Here is a 24,240-nt window from a genome sequence, read left to right on the forward strand (position 1 = left end):
TGCTGCCCCCTGGTGACCGCAGCCCGGGCCGCGAACCCGCGGCCAGCACCCGGCCAGCCCCCCAAGCCCCGCGAGAGAAGCGCGCGAGGCCAGCGCGTCCGCCCCCCTCCCGCGCCTGGGAACTGCAGGGGCGCCCGTAGCCCCGGAGAAACGGGGCCCGGGGTCCCTGCCCGCCCTGCGGTAGCCGAGCCCCCTCACCCCGCACCCCGCTTCAGCACAGCCTGGGGCCCCCACCTCCGTCCATCCCACCTCTGCCGTCACCTGCCACTCGAGGAATCCCAAAGGTTAAAGCGGTGTGGTGTGGTGTCCAGGGGCTCAAAGCCCGGGGCCAGGCGGTGGCACTGCCCCCCCTGTCCACCCCACGCAAGGCCCCGCGACTGGTGAAGGGGCCGGGGGGGGGCGACGCGGGGACGGAGGCCACTGTCCTGGGCGGAGCGGGCGTTGGGGAGCCACCAGCCAAGGCGGGCCCCCACCTGGGCCCCGCTAGACCCGGCCGGCCGCGGGGAGGGAGGGGGTCTCCCCCACGCACGGTCCCGAGCCCCACAAGGGGTTTCCTTGAGTTCCTCCCGAGGAGAACTTTCCAGGCCCGACTTGGCCTCTCCGGGGCGGCCTGGCGCACAACGCGCCAATTCGGGGTTCAGAAGGCCGAGCGGGGTCCCGCGTGAGTCTGAGCTCCAGGGGTCCGCTCGCGAAGCCAGCCCCGACGCCATCTCCACGGGACCAGCAAAAAACTGGCCTGGAGGCCTGACGCAAGCCATCCAAGTCCCAACCCAGAGAGCGAGCGAGCCAAGCCCGTGAGAGGCCCCGAGTTCAAGCCCGGGCACCCGCCAAACACGCCAAGGCAGGCGGGGATGCCTCCCGCTGGGGTCCCAGGAACTCCCGGGAGGAAGAGGCCCGTGGTCCGGTCTGCGGCGGGGAGGGGAGCTGGCCTCCACCGCGGAGCAGCGGGAAACGAGTCCGGGGCGCAGGCCGCCGCTCCCTCCGCGTCGTGGGCTCCCGCGGCCAGGCACGCGGCGCCCGGGGCGGGGCGGGGGCGCCGACGGCGAGCGGCCAGCAGAGGGCGCGCGGGGAGGCCGCGGCGGGGCGCGGGGCGCGCGGCGGGGGCGCGCGGCGGGGGCGCGGAGGGGGCGCGCGGGGAGGCCGCGGCGGGGCGCGGGGAGGCCGCGGCGGGGGCGCGCGCGGCCGGACTCGTCCTTCCTTCCGGGGACGCGCGCAGCCCCGCCGCCTTCACCGGGCCCCGCGGCGCCGTGTGGTTCGGTCGCGCTCGGCGGCGGTGTTTGGTTGTTGTTGTTGGCGTCGTTCGGTCGTGGCGGACGCCCCCTCCCCGCCCCGTCTAGGCACCCGCGGTGTGTAAACTCTACACATGTGCGGATGGGGACCTTCACGCTTCTGTACACAAATTACCATTTATTTCATAAATAGCGCCCCCGGACTCGCGGCAGGAAGAAGTGCCAACTCTTCCCGCCACCCGGGAGAAGGGGGGGTGCCTGTCTCTCGACGGGGTGGGAGGGCTGAAGGACAGGGTGCCCCCATCGCACGCCCCTCTCGTCCACGGGCTCGGGCACCCCCACCCCGGCCGCAGGGGCTGTGCAAAACCCCCACTCGTGGCGCATGCACCGCCCGCTTGCGAGGAGCCCCGGCCCACCCCAGCCCCCCCGTGCTGGGAGCCCAGGGGCCCTCGGCCGGTGTGACTAGACGTGGAGCGGGCGTGGAGGCAGCCGGGGCTCCCGGGCGCGTTCCGGGCGGCCCGGGGAAGAGTCCCGGCCCCGGGCTTCGCGGACGAGGCTGGGGCTGGCCGCGGCCACCGGCGTTCGCGCCTTTGTTTAAATAAATACCCATTCTGTGCTGTTTGTGTCCCGGGCAGCAGGGCAGGCAGCCCGGAGGCCTGCGCGGCGGAGGCGGCCCGGGAGCCCCCGCTCACTTGGGCGACTCCTGGCCCGGGGAGAGGGCTCGCTGGCTCTCCAGCCCACTCACCAGTCTCTGGATGCTCTGCAGTTCGCTGGCCGCCTCCTTGGCCGAGCCGCTGGGCGACAGGGCCCCGCGGGAGGAGCCCCCCACCTTGCGCAGGGGCAGCTCGGGCAGGGGGCTGGGCTCCCGGCTGCTGCCACCTGCGGCCTTGGCGCCGTCGGCCGGCAGCCCCGCGGCGAGGAGGCTGGCGCTGGGCGGGATGGTGACGGGGATCTGGTAGGGGCTGAAGCGCAGGCGGGGCCGGGCACTGCCCAGGAAGGGGCTCCGGGACAGGGAGCCGGCGGCGGCGGCGGCGGCGGCGGCCGCGCTGGTGGCGGGCAGGGCCGAGGCGGCGGCGGCGGCGGCGGCCGCCATGTAGGTGTAGGGGTAGGGGAAGAGGCCTCCGAAAGTGGGCATCGGGATTCCCTGGAAGAAACGGGGGGGAGACGGGGTGAGGCGTCCGCGCCCCCACGCCTCAGCCACACAGGCGCCAGGGCCAAAGCCGGGTCACGAGCGCCCCGCGCTCCGCGAAGGTGCCAGCTGTGGCCGGGGTAAGGGAAGGGACAGCAGGTGGCTGAGCTGGCACAGCAAAGGCCCGGAGGGGAGGGGGCGCGGCCGGCGGGGGTCTGTCTGCCCACGGGCCGCCCTCCCCCGCGCACAGGCTGGGGGAGCAGCTGGCGGGGTCTCCTGCCCGCTCACCTGCCAAGAGCCGGGCACAAATGCCAACCAGTTCCTAAACCGGCCTGAGGGCTCCACAGAGGCCTGGCAGCCCCTCGGCCGCGCCCGCAGCTGGGCAGGCAACCCCTGGGCAAAGCTGGGCCCACCAGGCCCGACTGCAGACCATCTGACCCTGGAGAGGAGGGTTCACTCCCCGGGCTGTGGGCGTGAGGACGAGGGCAGAGAGGTTAGGGGCTAGGTACCTGCAGAGCCTTGAGAGGCAGAGGAGAGAGAGGGAGAGAAGGAGAGAGGGAGAGGGAGAGAGGGGGGGAGAGAGGGAGAGGGAGAGAGAAAGGGAGAGACGGAGAGGGAGAGAGGGAGAGAGAGAGAGAGAGAGAGAGAGAGAGAGAGAGAGAGAGAGAGAGAGAGAGAGAGAGAGAGAGAGAGAGAGAACAATGAGAGGCAGAGGCAGCTCAGTGTGTGTTGGGGGGATACCCTTTCCAGGGGGTCAAGACACACAGGATGTTTCAGGTCTGGCCTCTCAGGAGAGAAGCAGCCAGCAGCTCCAGGGACCCTGGCTGCTGAGCTGAGGGCCCCCATTCGGGCTTTGCACCTGTTGGCCAGGATGTGACTAGAAGCCTTGACTTCCCTGTGACCTCCACAATTCCCAAGGTCATCACCAGAGCTTAGGGGAGAGTCCTCTGTGCAGATTAACTCTCCAAGCCCTGGACTCTGTTCTCTAGAAACATGTCTCCAGCCCAGGGAACCATGTGATGTTAGTGCCTCAAACCGTGCACATACTCTGGGGGTGAGCTCTGCTAAACCCTGAGAGGAGGTGGAGATGGATGAGAACAGAAGGAGGGTGATGCTGGCCAACCAAGAAGCATGGTTCTCATAACCTGACTGTGGAATCGTAACCCCATTTGTATAGCTATTTAAGTAATAAAAAAAACCTAATTTTGGATCACCCCCTCCACCACCAGCACACACACCCAAGACTTAAAAAACATCTTAGCTCCTGAACCAATAGAATTTTCTCAGACCTGAATTCCTATTTTCCTTCTTTTGAGATAAGATCTCAAGAGTTCAATTTGCCAGAAACCTCAGAGGAAAGTAAATGAATGAAGGGATTCCAAGTCTTTCCACAGGGAATATTCCACCCAAGTAACCAAAGAGGCCGCCCGCCCCGTCGGATCTCCTTATTGTGCTGCTGGCCACATTTTCATAAACTCTCTTCTGGGAGCTCAAAGTTTCAATGGGGATCTGGAGAATTCAGCTGCCTTTCCTGAGATTGACTCGGAGAATTGAGGGGATTCAAAGTGTGTGTGTGTGTGTGTGTGTGTGTGGTGTGAGAAAGAGAGAGAGAGAGAGAGAGAGAGAGAGAGAGAGAGAGAGAGAGAGAGAGAGAGAGGGAGAGAGAAGCTAGTTATTTGCCAAGGCAAAGGATTTCCTGGAGGTCCTGAAAGGGTCTGGGAGATGGTCTGGGAGATGGATCAGTTTGGAGGTCAATGGTCCTGAAAATAATGTGACCATTCGTCCTCCATTTGTCCAGTCACCCTAGCCTTCCAGGTCTGATGGTGAGGCAAGTGTCTGCCATCTCAGGAAAACTTTCCTGAGCCACAAGGGTGAAGGACACAAACAAACCCCACCAGTGGGAAGGGAGGGAAGTGTAGAGTTATTTTGACTGCTGCTCCCTCGTGCCTGGGGTTCCAGGGAAGGAACCAGGCCTAAGGAGAGCAGGCCAGGGACTTGACCAAGGCCACACTGGATCGAGAAGCAGCGCTCTGGCCATGACATGAATCTCCCCGACCCAGCTATCCTGGAAAGCGGCTTTCCTCTCTCCCTCCAGATGCAGCGCTAGGCGCCTCTCCGCCCAGCTCGGCGCGCCTCCCCCTGGAGGAGGCGACGCGCGGGTCTTACCTGAGATGCCAGCATGTGCTGGGAGAGGTGGAACGGGAAGGGCGCGGCGGAGCTGGCGGCACTGGCCCCGGGCCCCAGCCCGCCGGCGTCCAGCCCCGCGGCTGTCCCAGGCCCTGCGCCTCCGCCGCCGCCGCCGCCCGCCACCGAGGCCAGCAGATGACCCATGCCCATGGCGGAGAAGGCGCCGGGGCCCATGGCGAACTGTCCCGGGTGCAGGAAGAGCGGCTGGCCGGCGCCCAGAGGCCCGAAGAACTGCTGGCCGTGCAGGTGGCTGGAGAAGGCCAGGCCGGGCAGGTGGCCGGCGCCCAGCGGGGACGCACTGTCCGTTTGAACCACCAGCGGCGCCAGGCCCGGCTCCTTGGCCTCGCCCGCCTCCTTGCGCCCCTCGTCCTTCCGCCGGCCGTCGGCGCGCTCCTTCTCCAGGCTCCGCAGCCCGCACGCGCCGTCCCCGCCGCCCCGCTCGGGGCTGCGCCGCTCCCGGGGCCGCTCGGGGTCGGCCGGCCGAGCGGGGCTGGCGCGGTCCCCCGCCGGGCTGCGGCCTAGAGCCGCGCTGGCGCGCTCGTCGCAGAGGCGCTCGGGCTCGGGGTCGCTGTCCGCGGCGCACGGCTTGTCCTCGGCTGCGGGGACAGGGACGGGGCGCCGTCAGGGGGGCCGCGTGCCGGGGAAGCCCTCGCCTCCGAGAAGGCGGGAAGGCCGGCTGGGGAGGACCTTCCAGAGGCAGCGAGGGCCTCGAGGCCAAGCCTCACTCCCACCGCCCGGGAAGAGCCCGCAGAGGCGTCCTCGCAGCCCACGAGGGGCCGAGCTCGCCCTGCAGCCGCCCTCCACGCGAGTCCGGGGGGACCGAACCCTGCCAGCCCCCGCGCCTCGCCCTGGGCCTCCCAAGTGAGTGGCTCGCCTTCAGAAGGCCAGCTGGACGCTCCAAGGGCTCCCCCCTCCCCGGCTTCCTCGCCCGCCCCGTCCAGGACCAACCAGGCAACTCACGTCGGGCCCGGTGCAGGCGCAGCGGGCTGGGCGCGGCGCCCGGGGAGGGCGGCGGGTCCCGGGCCGGTGGGGGGTCGCAGGACGAGGCGTCCGACTCGGCGCCGTCGCGCTCGGGCTTGCAGTGCTCCTCGTACAGGCGCAGGGTGGGCAGGGTGAGCTGCTTCCTGCGACGGGCGGGCGCGGGCGTCAGCGCCCGTCCTCAGCCCGCTCCCCGCCACGCGCCGCTCGCCCGCCCGCCCTCCCTCTGGCCTCAGCCCTCACCTTTTTTCCCGACGGCCATTTCCCGTGTCCCGGAACCCCTTGGCGAACGGGTTGTTGTCGATCTTCAGCTGTGTGATCTGTGGGGACAGAGAGGCAGCGCCAGGTCAGGACCTGGCCCTGGCAGCCTGACCCGAGGGCACCCCGGGTCAGTCACCGCGGGAAGGGGGCGCCCAATGGAGACCTGAGAATCTGTGCGCGCCAGCCTGCCTTGGGAGTCCAAGGTGAGGCCGGCAGGTGGGCACTGGGGGACAGTGTCAGAAGAAACACTTCTTGACCGCAGGCAGACAGGCCCGAAGCTGGGGGCGCTGCGTCCGAACCCGCCCAGGCAGGCCTGCAGGCACCTGGGCAGGCCCGGCGCACACACGCGAGCCCGCAGGTCCAGGCAAGGACAAATCCTCACAACTCAAGGGCTGCACACAGACAAACACACGCGGAATACACTAGTGCTCCCTGAATCAAACGAATTCACTGGCTCCCACCTAGTTCTGGTACACAAAGACACAGCGACTGCTGTGGATACTGGGGACTTCTTCACTGGACACTAATGAACACACTACAGGCCTGCTGTGGGGTGGGGTGGGGTGTGTGTGTGTGTGTGTGTGTGTGTGTGTGTGTGTGTGTGTGTTTGCTTCCCTAGAGAAAAAGAGTAGAGGGCACATAGAAACAAACAAACAAACAAACAAACCCTTTTACTTGATGAACTCAATCAGTATCTCCCAAAAGGTCTGGGGCCCAGAGCAACCTAGATAAGTAGCTGGGGTGTCTGGGTGGGCGGGTGGTGCTGGTGGCAGTGGTGCTTTCAGCCACCTTGTCACCTGTCCTTGACTCTGGCTTCCCCAGGAAAGATAAACTGGGCCCAGAGTTCTTAGCTTGGGAAGATGGCCTCAGGCGCCCTCTTTCCATTTAAATTTCCATCTCCAAGCCAAGAAATAAACGAATAAAATGTAAAAATGTCAGCACGGGCTGGAGTCTCTACTAATTGCTAAGTAAACATCTCCGCCCCAAAGAGTGCCAGCTGTTAGCACACCCCGGGGAGCAAGTGTGTACGTGTAGGGCATTGGAAAGAGAGCCTGGGGGGGAGGGGGGAGGTGGTGATTCTGTGGGTGCTGGGAAACTTGGTGATCCTGGGTAGACAGTGATCAGGGGGGAGAGAGGCTGCATTAGGGTGGGTGGTTGTGCCACGGGAGGTTGGAAAGCGGGGGTGCTGGGCTGAACCGCCTCCTACCGCACACCTTGTCGTTCTGGTAGGCGGTGACAGCGATGAAGTCGGTCTCGGGGAACACGTAGGTGCGGAAGGTGCTGTAGGGCAGCTTCAAGATGTCGTTGGCTCGCACGACGTGGAAGCGGGGCTGGTACTTGTGCATGGAGTTCAGGATGGTCTGTGAGAAGGGCGCCGGTCAGCGGCGGCCGTCAGCCCTTGGCCTCCCTCGGTTGTGTTTTTGGTTTGTTTCCCCCATTCCCCGGGGACCTGACCTCCATCTCTCTCTCTAGGTCTGTTTGTCCTCGCCCCCCATCTCCACCTATATTTTCTCTTCTTTTTTTTTTTTCTCACTAATTTCTTTCTTTGAGCTTCTCCCTCTCTCTCCATTAACTCCTCCCCTGGCATACGCATACATACTGGAAACAAAACTACAGCAGAAAATTAACTTTCAACTTTCCTTCCTTTCGCATTACAAAGGCCCAGAAATGCCACATCCAGAGAATTTTGACCTGGGGGTGAGGGCTCAATGATGGGAATCTAGCAGAATGGGAAGCCCCCCTTTTTGCCTTATAGAATCCCCTCTCCCCCATATATGCTGAACCTGGACTCAGGAAGAAATGGAGAGTGACTATACCCTCTCCAGATTGGGCACATCTGTTTGTTAGATGAGGGACAGGTCCTCAGGAGGCTCGGGTGGGGGCTGTTGAACACTCCAATTTTCTGGTCTTGGGGGAGGGGGAGCAGGTCATGAGTTGGTTTTCCAAGCTCAGCACTTACAGGCCCACACTAGGATGACCTTCCAAAGAGCCAGGGTGCTTTCCTCAGTCTGGGTGGCACCAGCGTGGCTTGACTGGGGGTTCCCTCAGAGGCCTATCCAAGCAGATTGTGGGCAGCCTGGAGCTCGTCCACCCTACCTATCCTTCCCCAGGTTTTAGAGAGGATCTGTCTGTCTGCAAGCTTGGAGAGCAGGACTGGACGGCGGGCCTCTGCCGCGGGCCGGGACTCTCTGGGGGTTTGGCTAGTGCTTTCCCGACCAAATCCCAGGGCCCAGCTGCTGGGGCAGTGCTGGGTTTCTCAGGCCCACCCTGCTCTGCCCGCACTCACAAAGCCGTGCTTGTCGGAGATGTTGTTGGTCAGCTTCAGCTTGTGGAAAGCCACAGGCTTGGCCATCCACTGCTCCCCCGTGGCGGGGCTGTCCGGGTGGATGTACATGCGTTTGGGCATCTCAGGGTCGGCCTTGCCCGCCACCATCCAGCGTGAGTTGTGGAACTTATACCGGCAATCATCCGCAGCCACAATGTCCATCAGCAAAATGTACTTGGCCTTCTTGTCCAGGCCGCTGACTCTCACCTTGAAAGGGGGGAACATCCGCCTTGGAAGGGAGGGAAGGGGGGAGATGCCATTGCGACCCAGCTCTTCCACAGCAGAGGGGCCCGTCCCCTTCCTTCTCCCCCAGGGCACCCCACTGCCTAGAGGTTCCCTGATGGCACTCTTCCTTAACCCTGGCTGCCTGGGGCCCTTGCTCTGCCCAGTCCGAGCGGTTACTTCCACTTCTGCCTACGTGAATCTCTCTTCTGAGGCCTAAAACCTAAATCTGCACACTCTCCTTTCTCCCCCTGATCTAAGATGAAAGCTGATTCACAGAAAAGAAATCTAGGCCCTCTAGAAATACACATTCTTCTTCTGAATCTCCCTGTATTTCAGGGAGAAATGCATGCATTCACGCATGTGGGTACATCTGTGTTTCCCGGAAAGACAGAAGCTTGTCACAAAAGCTCCCAGCGTAAATCTGGAAGGTGTTTGGGGAGCTGGGTTGCAGTCCCTCTCGGGACCCTGTCTTTCGCGGGATCAGGGGGAGCCTGAGGCCTGGATTCCAGTGGCTAAATCAAGAGTGGAAGTATAGAGGACTGGGGCATTTTTTTTTCTCTTTTTTCCGTTTTCTTTAAGGCCGGGGGCAGCTGATGTGTCCCGAGCTCTGAGCCCCACAGTCGGGACAAGACTCCCAAGCCCGTGGGCTCCGGTTCGGGAACCCGGAGGGCGGCCCGGGGGTAGCGAGATGCGAGTCCCACTGTGGATTTCAAGGCCGTAGCAGAAAATCCGGGAAATGCTGCATCTCCCCGGGCCTCGGAGACGGGGCCCGGGCAGAGAGGCGAGATCGCAGGGCTGAGGAGCTCGGCCGGGCCGAGCCGCGGGGCCTCCTCAGCTTCGAGGCTCAGCACGGCTGGGACTATTCTTCGGGACCGCATTTTCGTTTTAGTTCATTTTGCAGTTTTTTTTTTGCTCCAACGCCGAACAAGAAAAGTCAACTTAGGGCGAAGCAGTGGCTCCGGGGCCGCCGTGGGGAGCCGAGAGCCCGGGCTCCCCGTGGGTGGGCGCCGTCCCGTCCCGCAGCCCGCCCGCCCGCCCGCCAGCCCGCCGGCCCGCCGGCCCGCCGGCCGCCCTACCTCCCCGACTTGGTGATGACCATCTCCGTGCCCAGCTTGTGGAACTGGTCCCACAGCTCCTTGGCCTCCAGCGTCACCTTGGGGTCGTCCTCCACCTCGTCCTCGGGCTCCAGGCTCTTGAGCGAGCGCAGATGCGCGGCGGGCGGGTGCGGGCCGAGGGCCGAGACGTGCAGCCCCGCCTCGGCCGCGGCTGCTGCCGCTGCGGCCGCGGCCGCCGCCCCCGCCAGGCCCGGGTCAGGCAGAGGCTTGGCCAGCGCGCCGGGCGGCAGCGCGAGCGCCGGGAAGAAGGAGGGCTGCGCCGCCGCCAGGAAGGCGGACATGGGGAAGTCGGCGGGCCGTGGCGCGTGGAACGGGTGGTAAGCCATGGCGCTGGCTGCCAGCGCCGGCTCTCTCATCGGGACATCCGGCCCCGGCGCTCGGGGGCCAGGGCCGGGGGCGCGCGGCTCGGACCCCCGGCCCGGGCGGCGGCGCGCGCGGAGGACGGACGGACGGCCCGGGCGGCCGGCGCGGCAGAGGCTCCTCCCGGCTCCCGGTCCCGCGCGCTCCGCCGGGGGCGCGGGGGGCTTTGGGCGCGGGGGCGGAGGGGGCTGTGGACGAGGCTGGGCTGGGCCGACCGGCTCCGGCGCCGGGGACCACGCGCGACTGGTTAGATCTTGTCGTGATCTCTGGAAAACTGTGACTATCTCACATGTCCTGCCCTGCTCGGATCCCCTGCGCTAACGAGCCAGGCCCCCCTTGATTGCTGATTTTACGCTTTTTGGACCAATTGTGGGTCTCCGGGGGCGGGGTTTTGACAGCTCAGGCCAAGCTCCGGCCGGGAGGGGGGGCCGGGGAGAAGGTGTCGGAAGCCTCGGCAGTAAGAAAACATGTCAACAGAATAAAATATTAACCAATGACGGGCCGGCGGGCCCCGAGACCCCTCCCCCTGGCCTGGCCCCCACCCCGCCGCCCGCGCCCGCGGCAGCTTGCGCGGGGACTGGGAAGCGTGGAGGGGCGACCTGACCCGCCGAAAGGGCCTGAGGCGGGGGGCGCCCGGGCCCCCAGGCCTGTGGGAACGACCCCTGGCCGCGTGCTGGCCCCAAGTGCAAAGCATAGACACGTTCCCGAGAGGAGAGGGGGCGCCCTCCTTTGCCCGGCCCGGAGGCCCGGCCGCTCCGGCCGGCGCGCCCAGCCTGGCCTCCGACCCGACTCGAGGTCGCCGCCCCGGGTCTCTGCGCTCCGGAGGGAGGCTGCGGGCGCTGGAAAGCCAGGCCGGTGGGCGGGCTGGTCGGGAGGCTCGGGAGGCCGAGGCCCCGGAGCGGAAGCCAGGTGGCGGGAGCCGGTGAGTGGGGCCGCGGCCGAGCCCTGCGGGCGGGGAGCGGACCGGGCAGGGAGCGGGGCGCGGCCCTGCGTCGGGGGAACGCCGGGTCCTCCGGCCGGCGCCTCCTCTCCCGGGGAGACTCGGGCGGAGCCTGCAGTGCCCAGCAGGCCCTGGACGCAGCCCGGAGTCCGTGGGTCTGCATCCGCGACCCAGCCCGGATCCCCGGGCGGCCGGGAGGGCGGGGGCCCCGGGGCGGGGGGCGAGCGCATCTTCCGCTGGGCACTGGGGGCACCCGGCCCGGCCCGGACTAAGGATTTGCCACCCGCGACCGAACGAATTTTCGCTGCACCCGGTACTTCCTAACCCCGGCGTCTGGTGTCTTGGGGACTCGCAGGTGTCCCCGGGCGGGGACGCCGGGCCGTGCGTGGGGGCTGGGGTGGGTGGGGGAGCACCGCGGTCGACGCCCCGCCGCCACCATCGCTCCTCGTTCTCGGTCTTCCCGCAGCCCCGGCCGGGCGTGTGTGTGAGTGTGAGTGAGTGTGAGTGTGTTTCCCCCTGCGTGGTGCTCTGGACATCGGAAGCCGTGTCTCCAGGTGTGCTGGGGAAGGCAAGGCGACCACACACCTGCCTGCAGCTGGCTGGGGCGCGGACCCCTCGCCATTCCTGGAGGTGGCGTTCCGCAGGATGGTACGAGGGGTGCGTCCACCTGCACCGCCGGAGACCCCGGGCGCCCTCTCGGAGCCTCGGTTAGACTGGGTGTGAAGGCCGGGCGCCCCGACCGTGCGGGGGTCCAGGCCCGCGGGAGGGGTCGGCCTCGGCGGCGATCTTTTCCTATTCTTGTTTGGAGCCGGCACCTCGGCTCAGGTGGCGATTCCTATGGAATAATCACTCCTAGCGGTGCCCTGGTGGGCGCCGGCCCCGCGGGCTCCGGAGGTCGGGGCGTCCGCTCCCGGCGCCTTCTGCGCCCGGCGCGTCTTCAGCTCCGCGCCGGCGCCGGCGGTGTCGGGGAGGGACGCGCTCGGCACACCTGCTCGGCCGGCGGGGACCGCGGCTTCCCCAGCCAGCGAATCCCGTGCGGAGCCCGGAAACCCCGAGAGCGCATCGCACAGCCGTGCGTCTGCGCGCGTGGACCGGTACTGTCCGGGCCGGAGAACAGACGTCTGGGGGGCATTTTGGACGTCCTCCTGGGTCGGGCACGAAGCGGAGTGGCGGCCGGGGCCTGGGTTATTTGCCCAGGGAATCCTGGCGCCGGTGCCCAGGCTGTGCTTTGGAGACCTCGAGGACACCCGCGGAGCCCGGGACCCTGCGCCCCGCCCGCGTCCGGTCATTACCCCCCGGGTCGGCGGCGGACCCTGGGCTCGGCGTCCATTTCCTCTCCTTCCCCGCCGCCCTCGTCCCTCCCTCAGCCCCGCCAAACTCCAGCTGGGAATATTCTCGGATCATCGAAAACTGGCGCTGGGGCGGCGGGGGCGCCTAGGGAGCAGCGCCGGCAGCTCCGGGCCTGGCTCCTCCCACCCCCCCGCGTAGATTCCCCGCCCCCGCCCTTCCTCGGAACCCGCGCCCCCGGGGGACTCCCGGGGCCGAGTGTGCGTGTCTCTTTAAGAGGCCCCGGGGAGCGCCTCGGAGGCCGCCCGGGGCCGGGGGGAGGGCGCGGGCGGGGGCGGCTGGCGCCAGGCGGCCGAGGCTCCACAACAAAGCTCCGGCCCCTGTCACTTCGCATCGCGCCGGCCCCGCAGACGGGCGGGGGACGCGCGCTCGGCCGCCCCTCCCGCTCCGAGGCGGTGCCGGGCGGGGACGCCGGGCGCGCGCGGGCGTCGGGGCCCGGCGCTCGGACAGGACCGGCGCGTTCCCCGCAGCGAGGAGCTCGCGTGGCCGCCCAGGAGGCGCGGGACCGCGGTCCCCGGCCTGGCCGCCCGCGCGTCGAGTTCACAGACACTGCGGGAACCTCCTCCGGGCGCATCTTCCGAATCGGGGGCGGGGGTCCCCGGAGTGCGGTGGTCGGCGTGACGGGCGGGGGGGCGGGAACGCGGGGCGGAGGCGGGCGCATCACTGGGCATCTCGAGCGCTGGTGGAGGCCACGGTGCCCGGCCCAGCTGGGGCGTCTGGTGTGGCCCTACAAATATGACTGGTGGCTGGGTGCCGGGGCGCGTCCATTCCGCGTGCGCGCGCCCCGTGGACACTGCGGGCCTCGAGGCTCCCCTCCCGGCTCCTCCGCCCGACCTCGCCTCGCCTCGCCTTGGCGCCAGGCAGCCCGGTTCCGCGGCCCGGCTGGGCTCCCCCGCGGTCGGGCCCCGGGCTGCCCGGGCTGGGGGCCGCGGCCCCGGTGACCCCAGCCCACGGCGGCCCGGCCCGTCCCGTCCACTTAAACAAATTGCGGCTGACAGGCGCGCAGTCTCTCTGGAGCCACCGCCGCCCCAATTACCCGCGCGGGGCCGAGCCAGCCGGCGGGGCCGGGGCGGGGGCTGCGGCGACCCCTCCCCACGCCGGCCCGCCAGGCCTGGAGGAGCGCGGGGGCGGCCGGGGCGGCCCAGTCCCGTGGGGGGGGGGCGGGGAGCGCGGCCGCGTGGGCCCGCGAGGGACGTGGCCCTCAGAGGCTGGGGAGGGGACACGACCGTGGCCCCGCTGCACTCGAGGGCGAGTGTCCCCGGCGTCCGGGGCGGGGGGTCTCACAACCCCGAGGGCTCTGGGGCGGCAGCTCCGCGGGTCAGGTCCACGGGGGTCGACAAAGGTGAAGTGTGCTCCAACCTGCGTGTGCGTGGACGCGCACGGCCCTGACATACAAAGGAGCGGGTCGAGAGGCTCGTGAGAGGCCGAAAGCATGGAGGATCTCTAGGAGAGGCCCCCGGGCGGAGGGCGGGACTCTGGAGGAGCTGCCAGGCTTGGCGCCACAATTTGGGCTCCAGCTGCGCCTCCTTGGCATCCCCCAGTGCCAGGGAGCTACCTGGCCCACCCTGTCGGCCTCCAGACTTTTGCTTTAAGAGCCGCAACTTCCCCTTTGTCCTCTATCGCCCGCTGCTGCTGGGGCTTCCCTCTTCCCACACCCTCCTCGGCACAGCAGAGCTGGAACGGAACCTTAGGAACCTTAAAAGAGGGTCTAGGTGCTAATGGTGAGGCAGGCCATGGCTGTCTTCCCAGAGGAATGGCAGATACTCTATGCCTTCACTTTTCAGTGGGGTCTTGACTTGGATACAAGATATCTGAGATTCTCTTTTCCCTCTCTCCCTCCCTTCCTTTTTTCCTCTCCCACCTCTCCCTGTCTGTCTCTGTCTGTCTGTCTGTCTGTCTGTCTGTCTCTGTGTCTGTCTCTGTCTCTCAGGGTCAATGGGATGTGTCCTGGATTGTGTGGGACAGAGAGGTCATCTCAGATTCAGGCCCTTGTATGTGAACTGGCTGTATAAAGCACAGGAAGTGGCACAGTGCAGACAGGGGTCGCCTGACTATGTGACTCTATGACCTTGGGCAAAGCCCAGCCCTTCTGTGGGCTCAGGGCTTGTCATCTGCCAAAGGAGGATGGAAAAGTGTTAGACACCATCTAGTCTGCAAAAATGAAACAAATAGGCATTAAGACAGAATTCACATTAATAGGTACCTATGACATACAAACCCTCAGCTTAATTTTAATTATGTTCTAAAATCTAAGTGCCAGTGATTGTATATAGAGCTTCCCTTCTTGAATATTTGTTTGTTAAACATGACATTTGAAATGTGATGTAAAAATCAATGTTAATAAATTCTTTAATAATAATAAAAAGGGCAGTATTCTCCGTCTCAGCCATGTGTTGATTCAGCCTGGCTTCTGCATGCCTGCGGAGGAGCTAGCTGGCTCTGGTGTCTGCTTGGGGACCCCAAACAGTCCTGTCCCATTTGAGTCACCATCGCAGCTCCCATTATCCTCTCTCCAAGCCATAAGGGTTATTTTTCTCTCATCAGATTGAGAGGCAGTCCAGTGTTTTACCCATTGAACAGGTAGTACTGTGAGAATTGGGGACATCACGTGTCTTACTCAAGGTCACTTGGCTTGGTCACAAACAGATTTATGTTCTGATGCCCTTCTTCTAAGTGATGCTATCGAGCTGTGCTGGGAGAGCTTTGCCTAGGGTGCTGTCTGCAGGGGGCAGGAGGCTGGCTGTTCTCCGGTGGACAAGAAGGTCCTCAGCCCTAGATCCCAGCTCTCACCTCCAGCAGATTACAGGCCATGGCGGGTCCCTAACCTCTCCAATTAGCCAGAGGCCAGGCGCAGGGCCTTTCTGATAACCTGAGCTGCCCTGGCAGCCGCCCTGGGGCCAGCTTATCTGTGCTCTCTGATCCTCACCCTTCCCCCACAAGCTCAGAGTTGCCCAGTGAGCAGATGAATAACCAGATTGTCCTGCAAGCTCAGCCAGCCAGTCCAGCCCTCCACCCACCACTTTCCCTGACTGGAGGAGGCCACAGCTGTTTTGCCCCCACTAGAAGGGAAGGCCAGGGAGAAAGTCTTACTCCAGGCCACCGACCAGTTCTCTGTATGGTAAAGAGTGCACCTGAGAACAAAATTTTTTTGCCCTATATCATGTTGTGTCCTAGGGTGGGGACAGAGGGGTTCATGCTTCCTGGAATTTCTGGAGCCCTCCCCCATGGCCAGGTTGTGGGCAGTGTGCGCAGGCGAGTGGCGGGGGGAATCCTCCTCCCTGACCCCTTCTGCCTGCAATTCTGCTCTAGTTGAGAGTAGAGGATGCAGCAGGCACACCAATATCTAATGCTGCTATGTTAAAATGGGGGGAACAGCGGTTGCTTCAGGAACCTTCCCTCCGCCCCCCTCCCCCTCTAGGACCTTATGTATTCCCAGCATGCCTCACTCTGCCAGAGGTCTTCTCATTCCATAGGAGCTCAGGCAGAAGGGACCATCTCCCGAGCCCTGCAGAGCCCTTCAGACCTCTTTTCCCCACACGCCCACCTGATCTGGTGAAGGGGACTGAAGATTACATCTCTTCCTGAATGCCAAGGAGGGGATGGGAGCTGGCATCACGTCAGTGCCAGCTGGGTTCTTGGGTAGGAAGGTTGTGAACTCAATTTTTCTGTGGCTGTTTCATTAAACTTTACCTCAGAACATACCTGGCTCAGTGGGTTTCCTTCCAGGCCTCCCTGGATTTGAAGAGAAGGGTGGCCAGAAAGGAGGGTGGGGGTGGGGCTACCATGAACATCTCCTGTGCAACATTCCTTCCTGCCGCCCAGCAGCTATCTCCTCCTTCCCGAGAGGAGGGAAAGAGCAAAACCAGGAGCTTGTCACCTGATGTTCTAGCCAGCATCACGTACTGCCTGAAAAGGGGGCCAGTTCCGAGGTGCTCTGAAGACAAGGCCAGGGGTGTGGCCAAACTTTTTCTCAGCAGCCATGCCAGGGCATGTCAGGCCTTGACCACCATGAGTGGGAAAGGTGCAGGGCTGGAGACAGGGCTCCAATAAGAGAGTACCAGCCGAGTAAGCAAGGCCCTGAGTTCAAACCCTGGTACCACCAAAAAAAAGAAAAAAAAGGTCCAAGCCTGAAGTCACGATCTCTGGCGACAGCCAATAAAGTTGAAGAGCTGTGCTGGTGGCTCCCCCTGTAATCCTAGCTACTCAGAGACTGAGATCTGAGGACTGCAGTTCAAAACTAGCCCAAGCACTAAAGTCTGTGAGACTCTTATCTGCGATTAACCACCAGAAAATTGGAAGTGGGGCTATGGCTCAAAGTAGTAGAGTGTTAGCCTTGAGCAAAAAGACAGTGCCCAGGCACCAAGTTCAAGCCCCATGATCATCAAAACTAAATAAATAAATGAAAGAAAAAGCAACTTGGAGAATTGATTTAAACCAGGCCTTATCTAAATTCTAGAATAAAATTTCCTTCCTTTTTTCTACCTATTACGAGCTCTCCACTTAGTCATACATGGGTGGCTGGGTGTGGAAAGCTGGGGCATAAGCCAGGCCCCTAAGACTGTGCCCAGCATTGGTTGGAGAGGATCCTGACCCCCACAACTCAGGGATAGACACCAATTGCAGCGTGATTTATTGAACAAGACGTGCACTTTTTGACAGGACCTCAGTAACCAAGGTTTCCTTCACTAAACAGCACAAGACCAGGGTACAAGGGCTTGAAGATAAGAAAAAAGTCTTTCCATGAGCCAGCAGGGAAGCAAGAGGGAAGGGGAGGGCTCTCCTTCCATTTTCCTTCTCTAGTACACTGGGCCTCAGTTTATCCCACGCTGGGGAGGCTGTGCAAGGGAGCTGGGTGGGGGCAGTGTGGCTCACAGCCACAGTGGGGTTGAGATTGTTCACTAAGGGCCACCTGACCCCACCCAGGCTCCAAGATCTGGTCATTGTTCCAGGCTCCCGGGGGTATGGTCAGGAAATACAAAAGCGGATCCAGTATAGGACATCATGTGCAAATGAGAAGGGGGCTGAACTCTGCAGTCTGTCTCGGCCACAGCCCACGTGGACAGGAGCGGCAGAGGTCAGGGTGCGCCGAGGTGCTTTGAAGGGTCTCTTCTCATCCAGGACGGGCAGCTGTTGTCAGTAAGCTTAGGGAAGGTGGTGGATGAAAGAGGAGCAGAGGCTGAAGAGGGAGGCCAGAGGGGAGCTTCTCCCCCTCCCTCTAGTGGGTGAGTAGGCCAGCCAGTCAGAAGCAGGTTGCTGGTACCTACGGGAAGCCCGTGGGAAAGAGGCTGAGGGGCTGGCTCTCATTGGTGGGGAGTGGAGACCGGTAGCCATCGAAGTTTCTTGGGATGCTGCCACTGGTGGAGCCTGAACTGTTACTCAGAGTCTCGATGCTTCCCTCTCGCTGAAGTTCTGCAAGACAGAGGAGGGCCAGGCGTGATCAGAGGGGCATGGGAACGGAGGCCCAATCTGGGCTGCACAGCTCTTCAGGAAGGGCACGTCTAGGTCTGCTCACAATCCGTTTGCAGGGGCCTCTCACCTGCTCCCAGAGGAGCCGGCTGGCAACTCACAGAAGACTCAGCCAGGGGACGAATCCCTCCAGACCAGAGCTATGGCCACTGCTGATCTGTCTGTGCATGGGACAGATCATACACACACACACACACACACACACACACACACACACACACACACACACACAGCTCCACAGTGTGCTGTCTTGGATCTGCCCATGAGGCAGGCAGGGAGAGCCAGGTGGGAGGAAAGCAGCTCCCTTTCCACTCCTGCTTCACCAGTCCCTAGATGGCTGCTTCAGCTCAGCCACTTGGTCACTTGTTCTCACTCACACAGCCCGCCTGCTGGCCAGGCTCAGCCCTGGTACATTCTGGAAACGTCTTGTTTCCTTGCAATAGGGATTTTTTTTTTGGGGGGGAAGAGTATTTGGAGAGAGGATTTCTATTTGCCTGAATGCTTCCTTTCTCCCTTCTCTTAGCCCCCAATCTCCTGGAGTCCACGGAAGGAACACACTGAGACCTGACCTACAAAGTAGGCTGTAAGCCCTACTGGGCATGCGAGCCCCTGCCATATCCTGTCTCTTTTAGTAATGGGTACCTTAACTGCCCCACTATCTCTCCATCCCACAACAGAAACTAGGGCAAGGGGTTTGGAACAGGATCCCGGCTTGTGGAATGCAAGGATGGAGGGAGCACTTCTCAGCTTTCTGAAGGTGTCTAGTTCCCGTCCCTGTCACCCATCCCTGTGGACTCAGGGGATATATATGCTGCTTAAGTAGTCTCTGGAGTTTTCCCTAAGCCAAGATGTAGGGACCTGAGGCCCACTGGTGTCCACGGTAAGCCTGCTTGGAACTGTGGCCTTTGCTTTTCTGACTCAGGAGTACAGAACCTTAAGGCAGTTACCTGAACAGCGAAGTGTGCACGCCACTACATGCCAGCCCCTGCCGCCACACACCCAGAAAACAGGTGACCCCTGGGCTGCCAGGAACTGACGACTGACCCACACTCTGCAGGCCACCCCTGAGGTACTTAGTCGGCTCAACAGCAGTCACAGAACACAGCAAGGAAAAGGAAGGCACCTAGACTGGGGATCGGGCTTAGGCTGCAGTGGGCATGCTGGTCTGGCCCAGGCTGGATGCATACCCCAGGACCCCAGAGCCTCCCAGCAGACTGCACACAGCAGAAGGAGGGGACTGCGGACTAGGCAGAGGCCTGGTTGTGGTGCCTGATCTCCAAGAGACACTGGCTGCTGGGGGGGGGGGGCTCGATTCTGGAAAAGTCTAAAGATAACTGGGTGTGGATAGAAAACAAGGCAGGAAGGTGCAGGACAGGATCTCTTCCTCACCCTAATACTGGGGGAGGGGTATACAGGAGAGGGAATGTATAGGGAAGCAAAGACCAGGCTCTGGGCACTCTATGTGTGGAAGTGGAAGATTCCAAGAGCACACACCCACCCCTTCCGCCATAAGCCAAGGGTTTGCCCCCCCCCAACCCTCCCCGCAAACTTGGTTTCAGAAGCTTCTGCTCTCCAGCTCAGCCAACCTGGCACTAGGGGGCGCTGACAGCAGGGCCAGGAGGGCAGGAGAGGAGCAGGCAGTAGCCAGGAAAGTAGGGGCTCCTCAGGATAGGATGAGCACCAGCTCCCAGGAAGCAAGCCCCAGAGGAAGGAGCAGGAAAGGCACCAGCATGGAGACAACCCCAACCATCTTGATGCAAAATGCAACGCGTCCACACTGCCAAGGAAGCCAAAGAAACCAGAGCCTGGGTCCAAGCAGGGCATCCCACCATCCCATGCTGCAGGCCCCAGCAACACCCCAGCAGCCTGAGCGACCCCATCACAGGAGTCTGACTGGACACACCCCATTTATCACGTGACAGTGTGGGACAGTTACAAAATGGATTTATTGCTTTTGGGGCCAGGCATCACCCGGCTGCTTGCTCGTATTTTCTGTTTTCTCCTCTTCTTCCTTTCTTTTTTCTTGTTGTGTGGCAGTACGAGGGTTTCACCCCAGAATCTCATGCAGAGCTGTGCCCTCTAGCCTTTTTTTTTCGCCCTGGTTATTTCTGAGCTAGGGTCTTGCTTCCTTCCCATTGCAGCTAGAATGACCGCTTCTTTCTGTGAAGATGGAGTCACATGAACTCTGCCTGGCTAGACTGGAATCATCTTCCCAATTTCACCTTTACGTATGGCTTGGAATGACAGGCGTGATCCGATTTTCCCTGCTATGGGTTGAGAAGGGAGGGGTGTCTCACAGACTTCAGTCACGCCTGGACTTGAACCATCAGCCTCCTAATCGCAGCTCCCCAAGTAGCTCAGATGGCAGGCTGGGCCACTGTGCCTGGACTGTTCACATTTTTCTCCTCCTGCGTAGGCCTGAGTAAGATGGAGTGGGCCCGATTCTTTTTGCCCTCATGTCCCATGGTACTCAGGCTCTGCCAGCTGTGTCTCCTGATGTCTCTTGCCTCGGCTACCTGGCCCTACCACCCGAGCCTCCTCACTTCCAGACTGTTCCACTCAAAGTACAAACCTCATCTTGCTTTTCCTCTACATTCTCTCTGCCCCTCCTTAGCTCACTCAGGATAAAAATCTTAACTCCCAGCCCTACCAGAAAAGCCTTCTTTTTCCGGCCTAGCTCACTCACGTGTTCCCTGTGGCTCCCCAGGAAAGAAACTGTGCAGACAGCTTTAGGCTCTAGGTTCCTGGATCTGGGCTCATGCAACTTCCTATGCCTGAAAACCCAGCAGACTTCCCGGGCTCCGGACACAGCCATTCTCCAAAGCTTTGCAAAGCTCCATGCTGACTTCTAGCCAGGTATGCCTCCTGAGGAAGAGAGGCCCCTGCGGGAGAGGGAGTGCCTCCTCTATTCCCAGTGGTAATCCGTGGCCTGAAAAAGTGTTCAGAAATCATGCCCAGAATGAATGAATGAATGAATGAATGATGTGGTAAGAGGAAGACTTTCTCCAGAATGGACCAAAAGTAAAAGAACCAGGAGTCTTGCAGGCTCTGGGACAGCCTCCTGGGCAGTTCTCTTTTCATTTTGATTTTAGTACACTGGGATCTTACGCTTACTAAGTGGGACTCTACATTTGAGCCAGGCCCCCAGCCCTTCTGGGTACTTTATTTTTGTTCATTATTATTTTGTGCCCATCTTACGGTTGAACTCAGGGCCTGTGTGCTGCCCCTGAGTTTTTATTGGAGATAAGAGTCTCATGGACTTTCTTGCCCTGATTGGTTTTGAACCTGAGTCGCTAAGATTACAAGCATGGGTCATCAGAGCCTTGCTTCTTGGGGAATTTTCTATGTGCCTGCTCTCTATGCTGCACCCCCTCTCCCAACATGGAAAGAAGAGTGTGTGGGTGCAGAGGAGGGGTGCACACAAGAATCCCCACTGCAGTCACCCCAGCTGCCCAGCCCGAGGAGCAAGCAGCAGATGGAAATGTGTGGCCTTACCTTCCTCCATCCCGAATGCCTGCTTTGTTACTGTTGGGCTGTTCACGGACGCTGGGCTGTTGGCATTGTTTTTTTTTTCCTTTTTTTTTCCCTTTTGGAAAGAAAAGCATTGAGGAATCTTTTTGGACAAGATATGGACAATGATGGAGAAGTACACTGATCTCGGCAAGCAGTGGGGGGGTGCGGGGAGCTGGCTGTGGACTCCGGAAGTCATGATCTCGGCAAGCAGTGGGGGGGGGTGCGGGGAGCTTGCTGTGGACTCTGGAAGTCATGGACACGGACATGCACGTGGAGGTGGCTGTGGACAGACCCCAGCTGTATGGGGCAGGGGAAGAGGAGTCACACAGGAAGCGCGGGGCTTCAGGACAGGGAGCGACAGGGACCTACGGCCATGCAGTGCCAGACGAGTCCCATGCAGGTGGTTTGTCAGGGGAGGAAGGAAAGGAGACAGGCTGCACAGTGTTCGGGACACTCGGAGGTTATGGTTTAGAACCCCCACTCTGGCTGGGTGTGGCCCTCCTCCCCACTCCCAGCCCTTCTGCCCCCCAGCTCTGCAGCCCTCCGGCTGTAGGGACACACCTGTATGCAAAGCCCACCAGAAAGACGCCAGGGCCCAGGACAATGCCAGGGACACTGTGACCAGGGACGGGTCCTCAACCGCTTCCTCCACCCCGAGAGGCTTGGGAATTTGGGCCAGTGGGAAAATGAGCTGTGACTGAGCTTGTTCTCCAGACCCTCGAGTAGGGCAGATGAACATGGCCAGTGGTCCCACATTCTTTGGGGACACCCAGCCCCATGGGAGGTGTGCCCCGAGTTTCTCACCTCCAGAGGGAGAACTGGAGCTGTGAAGGCCATCATGCCCACTACTGGCTCCAGTCCCTGCTGAAAGCAGGCTGGACGCCCACAGCCCACTTTCTGTGGCACAGACCGGGGAGAAGGCTGTTGGGTAGGGGTGATGGAAGGGGCAGAAACTCATCTTATGCAAACTCCATCCCTACCCCACATGGCGCCTATCCATGTCCAGTGGTATCGGAGGGCTGAGAGGTGGCTGGAGAGAAGGGATTTGGATTGCCTATGTGTGTCCACTCAGGGAGACACAGGGAAGAGTCTACGTGAGGAGAGAGGGTACGGCGGCCACAACAAAATGTGCCCCTGCTTCTCAGTGGGTACCCCAGCCCTTTGGCCAAGGTGTGAGCAGAAAGCCTGGCTCCTGAGAGCTGTGGGGCAGACGACAGATACGTTGTTTTTCACACTCCAACACCATGATGTCTGGTTCTCCCTCTCCTTGGGAGAAGAGGAGCTGTCCAGGTACCAGGCCTGGGTGAGCACTGGAGGCTGGTCAGGAAAGCTAGACTAGGTGAGGACCCCAGCAGAAGGCCCGGATGAACGTTACTTTGGGGCTGAGTGTTGTCTGAGTCTGGACTGTGTGGGGGGCATCTTTGATTGTGGTAAGCGATTTATACAGCACACAAATCCTAATGACCTGGAGGGGACCCAAGATGGGCCAGGGAGGGCATGTTTGAGGACAGGGTGCCTGGAGCCCACGCCCCAGCCCCCATGGGTATCCCTGGCCCTTCCGCCCACTACAAAAAGGAGTGCAGCCCCCCTGGCTTCCTCTCAGGCTCCAGCCAGCCTTGCTCTGCATGGGCACCAAGGGGCTGCTCATTAAAGGGATTAGCAGAGCACTTTTATTGGGCCCTGGCTGTGGCCACAACTCCAGTTCTAAGTGAACCACCCAGGCTGCCTAGTAGGAGTGGGATTAGACCTGGTGAGAGAAGTCTGCCTCTGTCTCAGGCCCCGCCTACTTTTGGCAGGGAGCAGGGGTGGGGGGAGCTCTCCTCAACCCTGCCCAGCCTCTGCCTGAGAAGTCAGTGAGTGGAAGTAGTCTAGGGAAGGGGTCACAAGCACAACCCATTACTCAAACCTGTATGCCTCAGGTTCCTGAGCACGAGGGTAACAATGTTCTTTCCTAGCCCGGTTGTAAGAGTGAAATTAAATAATGCATGGAGAGCACATCACAAAGTGCTTAAAGCTTCCAGTCAGCAAATGTGAGTTACTATTATTGTGGCAATTGAATTAGTCATTGTGACGATCCCCAGGACTTCAGCGTCCCCTTCCAGCCTCTTTCTCCAGCAGGGGCTTCTGCCAGCCAGGCCCCCACTGGCGCCTGGGGAAGATTCTTTTTAATCAAGAAATGGCCCAGGGAAGAAGATGGCAGGTATGTTTACAGCTTTTCATTTTCCTCTCATTTCAAAGAGGTGCTTGCCTCTTTGCAAACACCTTCCAATACAGAAACATGTTCAGCCCTGTTGACAAGCACCAGTACCTCCTCCACCACCAGACCCGCCTCCCAGGCTCCCACATGAGCGAGGGCATGGAGGGTGTCCTACCTGGGGAGGGTGTCCTGCTTGGGGTGGGCTTGGTGGCAGCCCAGGCTTGGGGATGGAAACAGCACAAAGCAACCAGACAAACTGCCCTGTCTTGTCTCATGCTTGGCTCAGGGGAAGTTTGTGACAAATAGTCACACACTTCAGCTCCCTTCTGCTTGAGGGAGGAAAGGCAGGTGTGTGTGTGTGTGTGTGTGTGTGTGTGTGTGTCCCTCTCATTAAAAGATTAGACATGCTAGCACTGTTCTTCAGTGGGAGGAGGCCAGGAGACTATAGGTCTGCTACAATGATGTGGACGTGGTGTCTGACCCAAGTCAGATATTTGATCAGCAAGACGCCTGCAAACAGCCTGGGAGACCAACTTTGCGAAACAGCACTTGGCAGTGAGAGGTGAGGGGGGCAGGCAGGCTTGACTAGCTCAGGGTGCTAAGCAGGGCTGGCAGCTTTCTCAAGCCAGAACCTAGAGAGCTGACCCAAATGCCAACTAGTGGAGGCCTTGGCAGACATGACTGTCTTACACCGGCCCAGGGCCTGCAAGGTGAGGGGGAGCGGAGCTGGAGCTGGCACTGTCAGAGATCACCCTCAGGGCCAGAGCCAGGCTCAGGTCCAGGGCATGTTTTTCTTTTTTTTTGGCTGGTCCTGTGCCTTGAACTTTGGGCCTGGACATGATCCCTAAGCCCCTTTTGCTCAAGGCTACCACTCTACCATGTGAGCTACAGCACCACTTCCGGCTTTTTTCCGTGGTAAGTGGAGACAAGGCTCTCCTGGACCTTCCTGCCTGGTGGCCTACGAAAC

The 24,240-nt window shown here is 61.6% G+C and overlaps 2 protein-coding genes and 1 pseudogene across 15 annotated transcripts in view; all 3 read right to left on the reverse strand.

Annotated features, from left to right (window-relative positions):
* Positions 1-1,819: 1,819 nt before the first annotated feature.
* Positions 1,820-10,188, reverse strand: Tbx2 (T-box transcription factor 2). 2 transcript variants are annotated; one of them, XM_090351154.1, is made up of 7 exons: positions 9,412-10,188; positions 8,072-8,339; positions 6,999-7,145; positions 5,767-5,843; positions 5,494-5,669; positions 4,525-5,141; positions 1,820-2,373 (listed from the first exon to the last, which is right to left on the reverse strand). In XM_090351154.1, exons 1-7 carry the CDS (start codon positions 9,804-9,806, stop codon positions 1,918-1,920), a joined length of 2,136 nt encoding a protein of 711 aa, XP_090207280.1. In that variant the 5' UTR covers positions 9,807-10,188; the 3' UTR covers positions 1,820-1,917. The 2 variants fall into 2 exon arrangements, with proteins under 2 accessions (XP_090207280.1, XP_090207281.1); XM_090351155.1 differs by having other exon boundaries at positions 5,506-5,669; positions 9,412-10,187.
* Positions 10,189-10,296: 108 nt separating this feature from the next.
* LOC150051965 (uncharacterized) lies at positions 10,297-10,913 on the reverse strand (annotated as a pseudogene).
* Positions 10,914-16,704: 5,791 nt separating this feature from the next.
* Bcas3 (BCAS3 microtubule associated cell migration factor) overlaps positions 16,705-24,240 on the reverse strand; it is a 481,230-nt gene continuing 473,694 nt past the window's right edge. For 7 of the 13 annotated variants that reach the window (XM_090351166.1, XM_090351162.1, XM_090351164.1 and 4 more), the window contains one exon: positions 16,705-17,506. In XM_090351166.1, the coding sequence (XP_090207292.1) occupies positions 17,358-17,506 (149 nt within the window). In that variant the 3' untranslated portion in view covers positions 16,705-17,357. Of the gene's footprint in view, positions 17,507-21,058; positions 21,150-24,240 lie in introns of all 13 variants that reach the window. The other 6 variants (XM_090351165.1, XM_090351161.1, XM_090351158.1 and 3 more) reach the window with 2 other exon arrangements.

Source organism: Megascapheus bottae, chromosome 17 (genome assembly GCF_031878675.1).
Source record: "Megascapheus bottae isolate mThoBot1 chromosome 17, mThoBot2.hap1, whole genome shotgun sequence".
Lineage (NCBI taxonomy): Eukaryota > Metazoa > Chordata > Mammalia > Rodentia > Geomyidae > Megascapheus > Megascapheus bottae.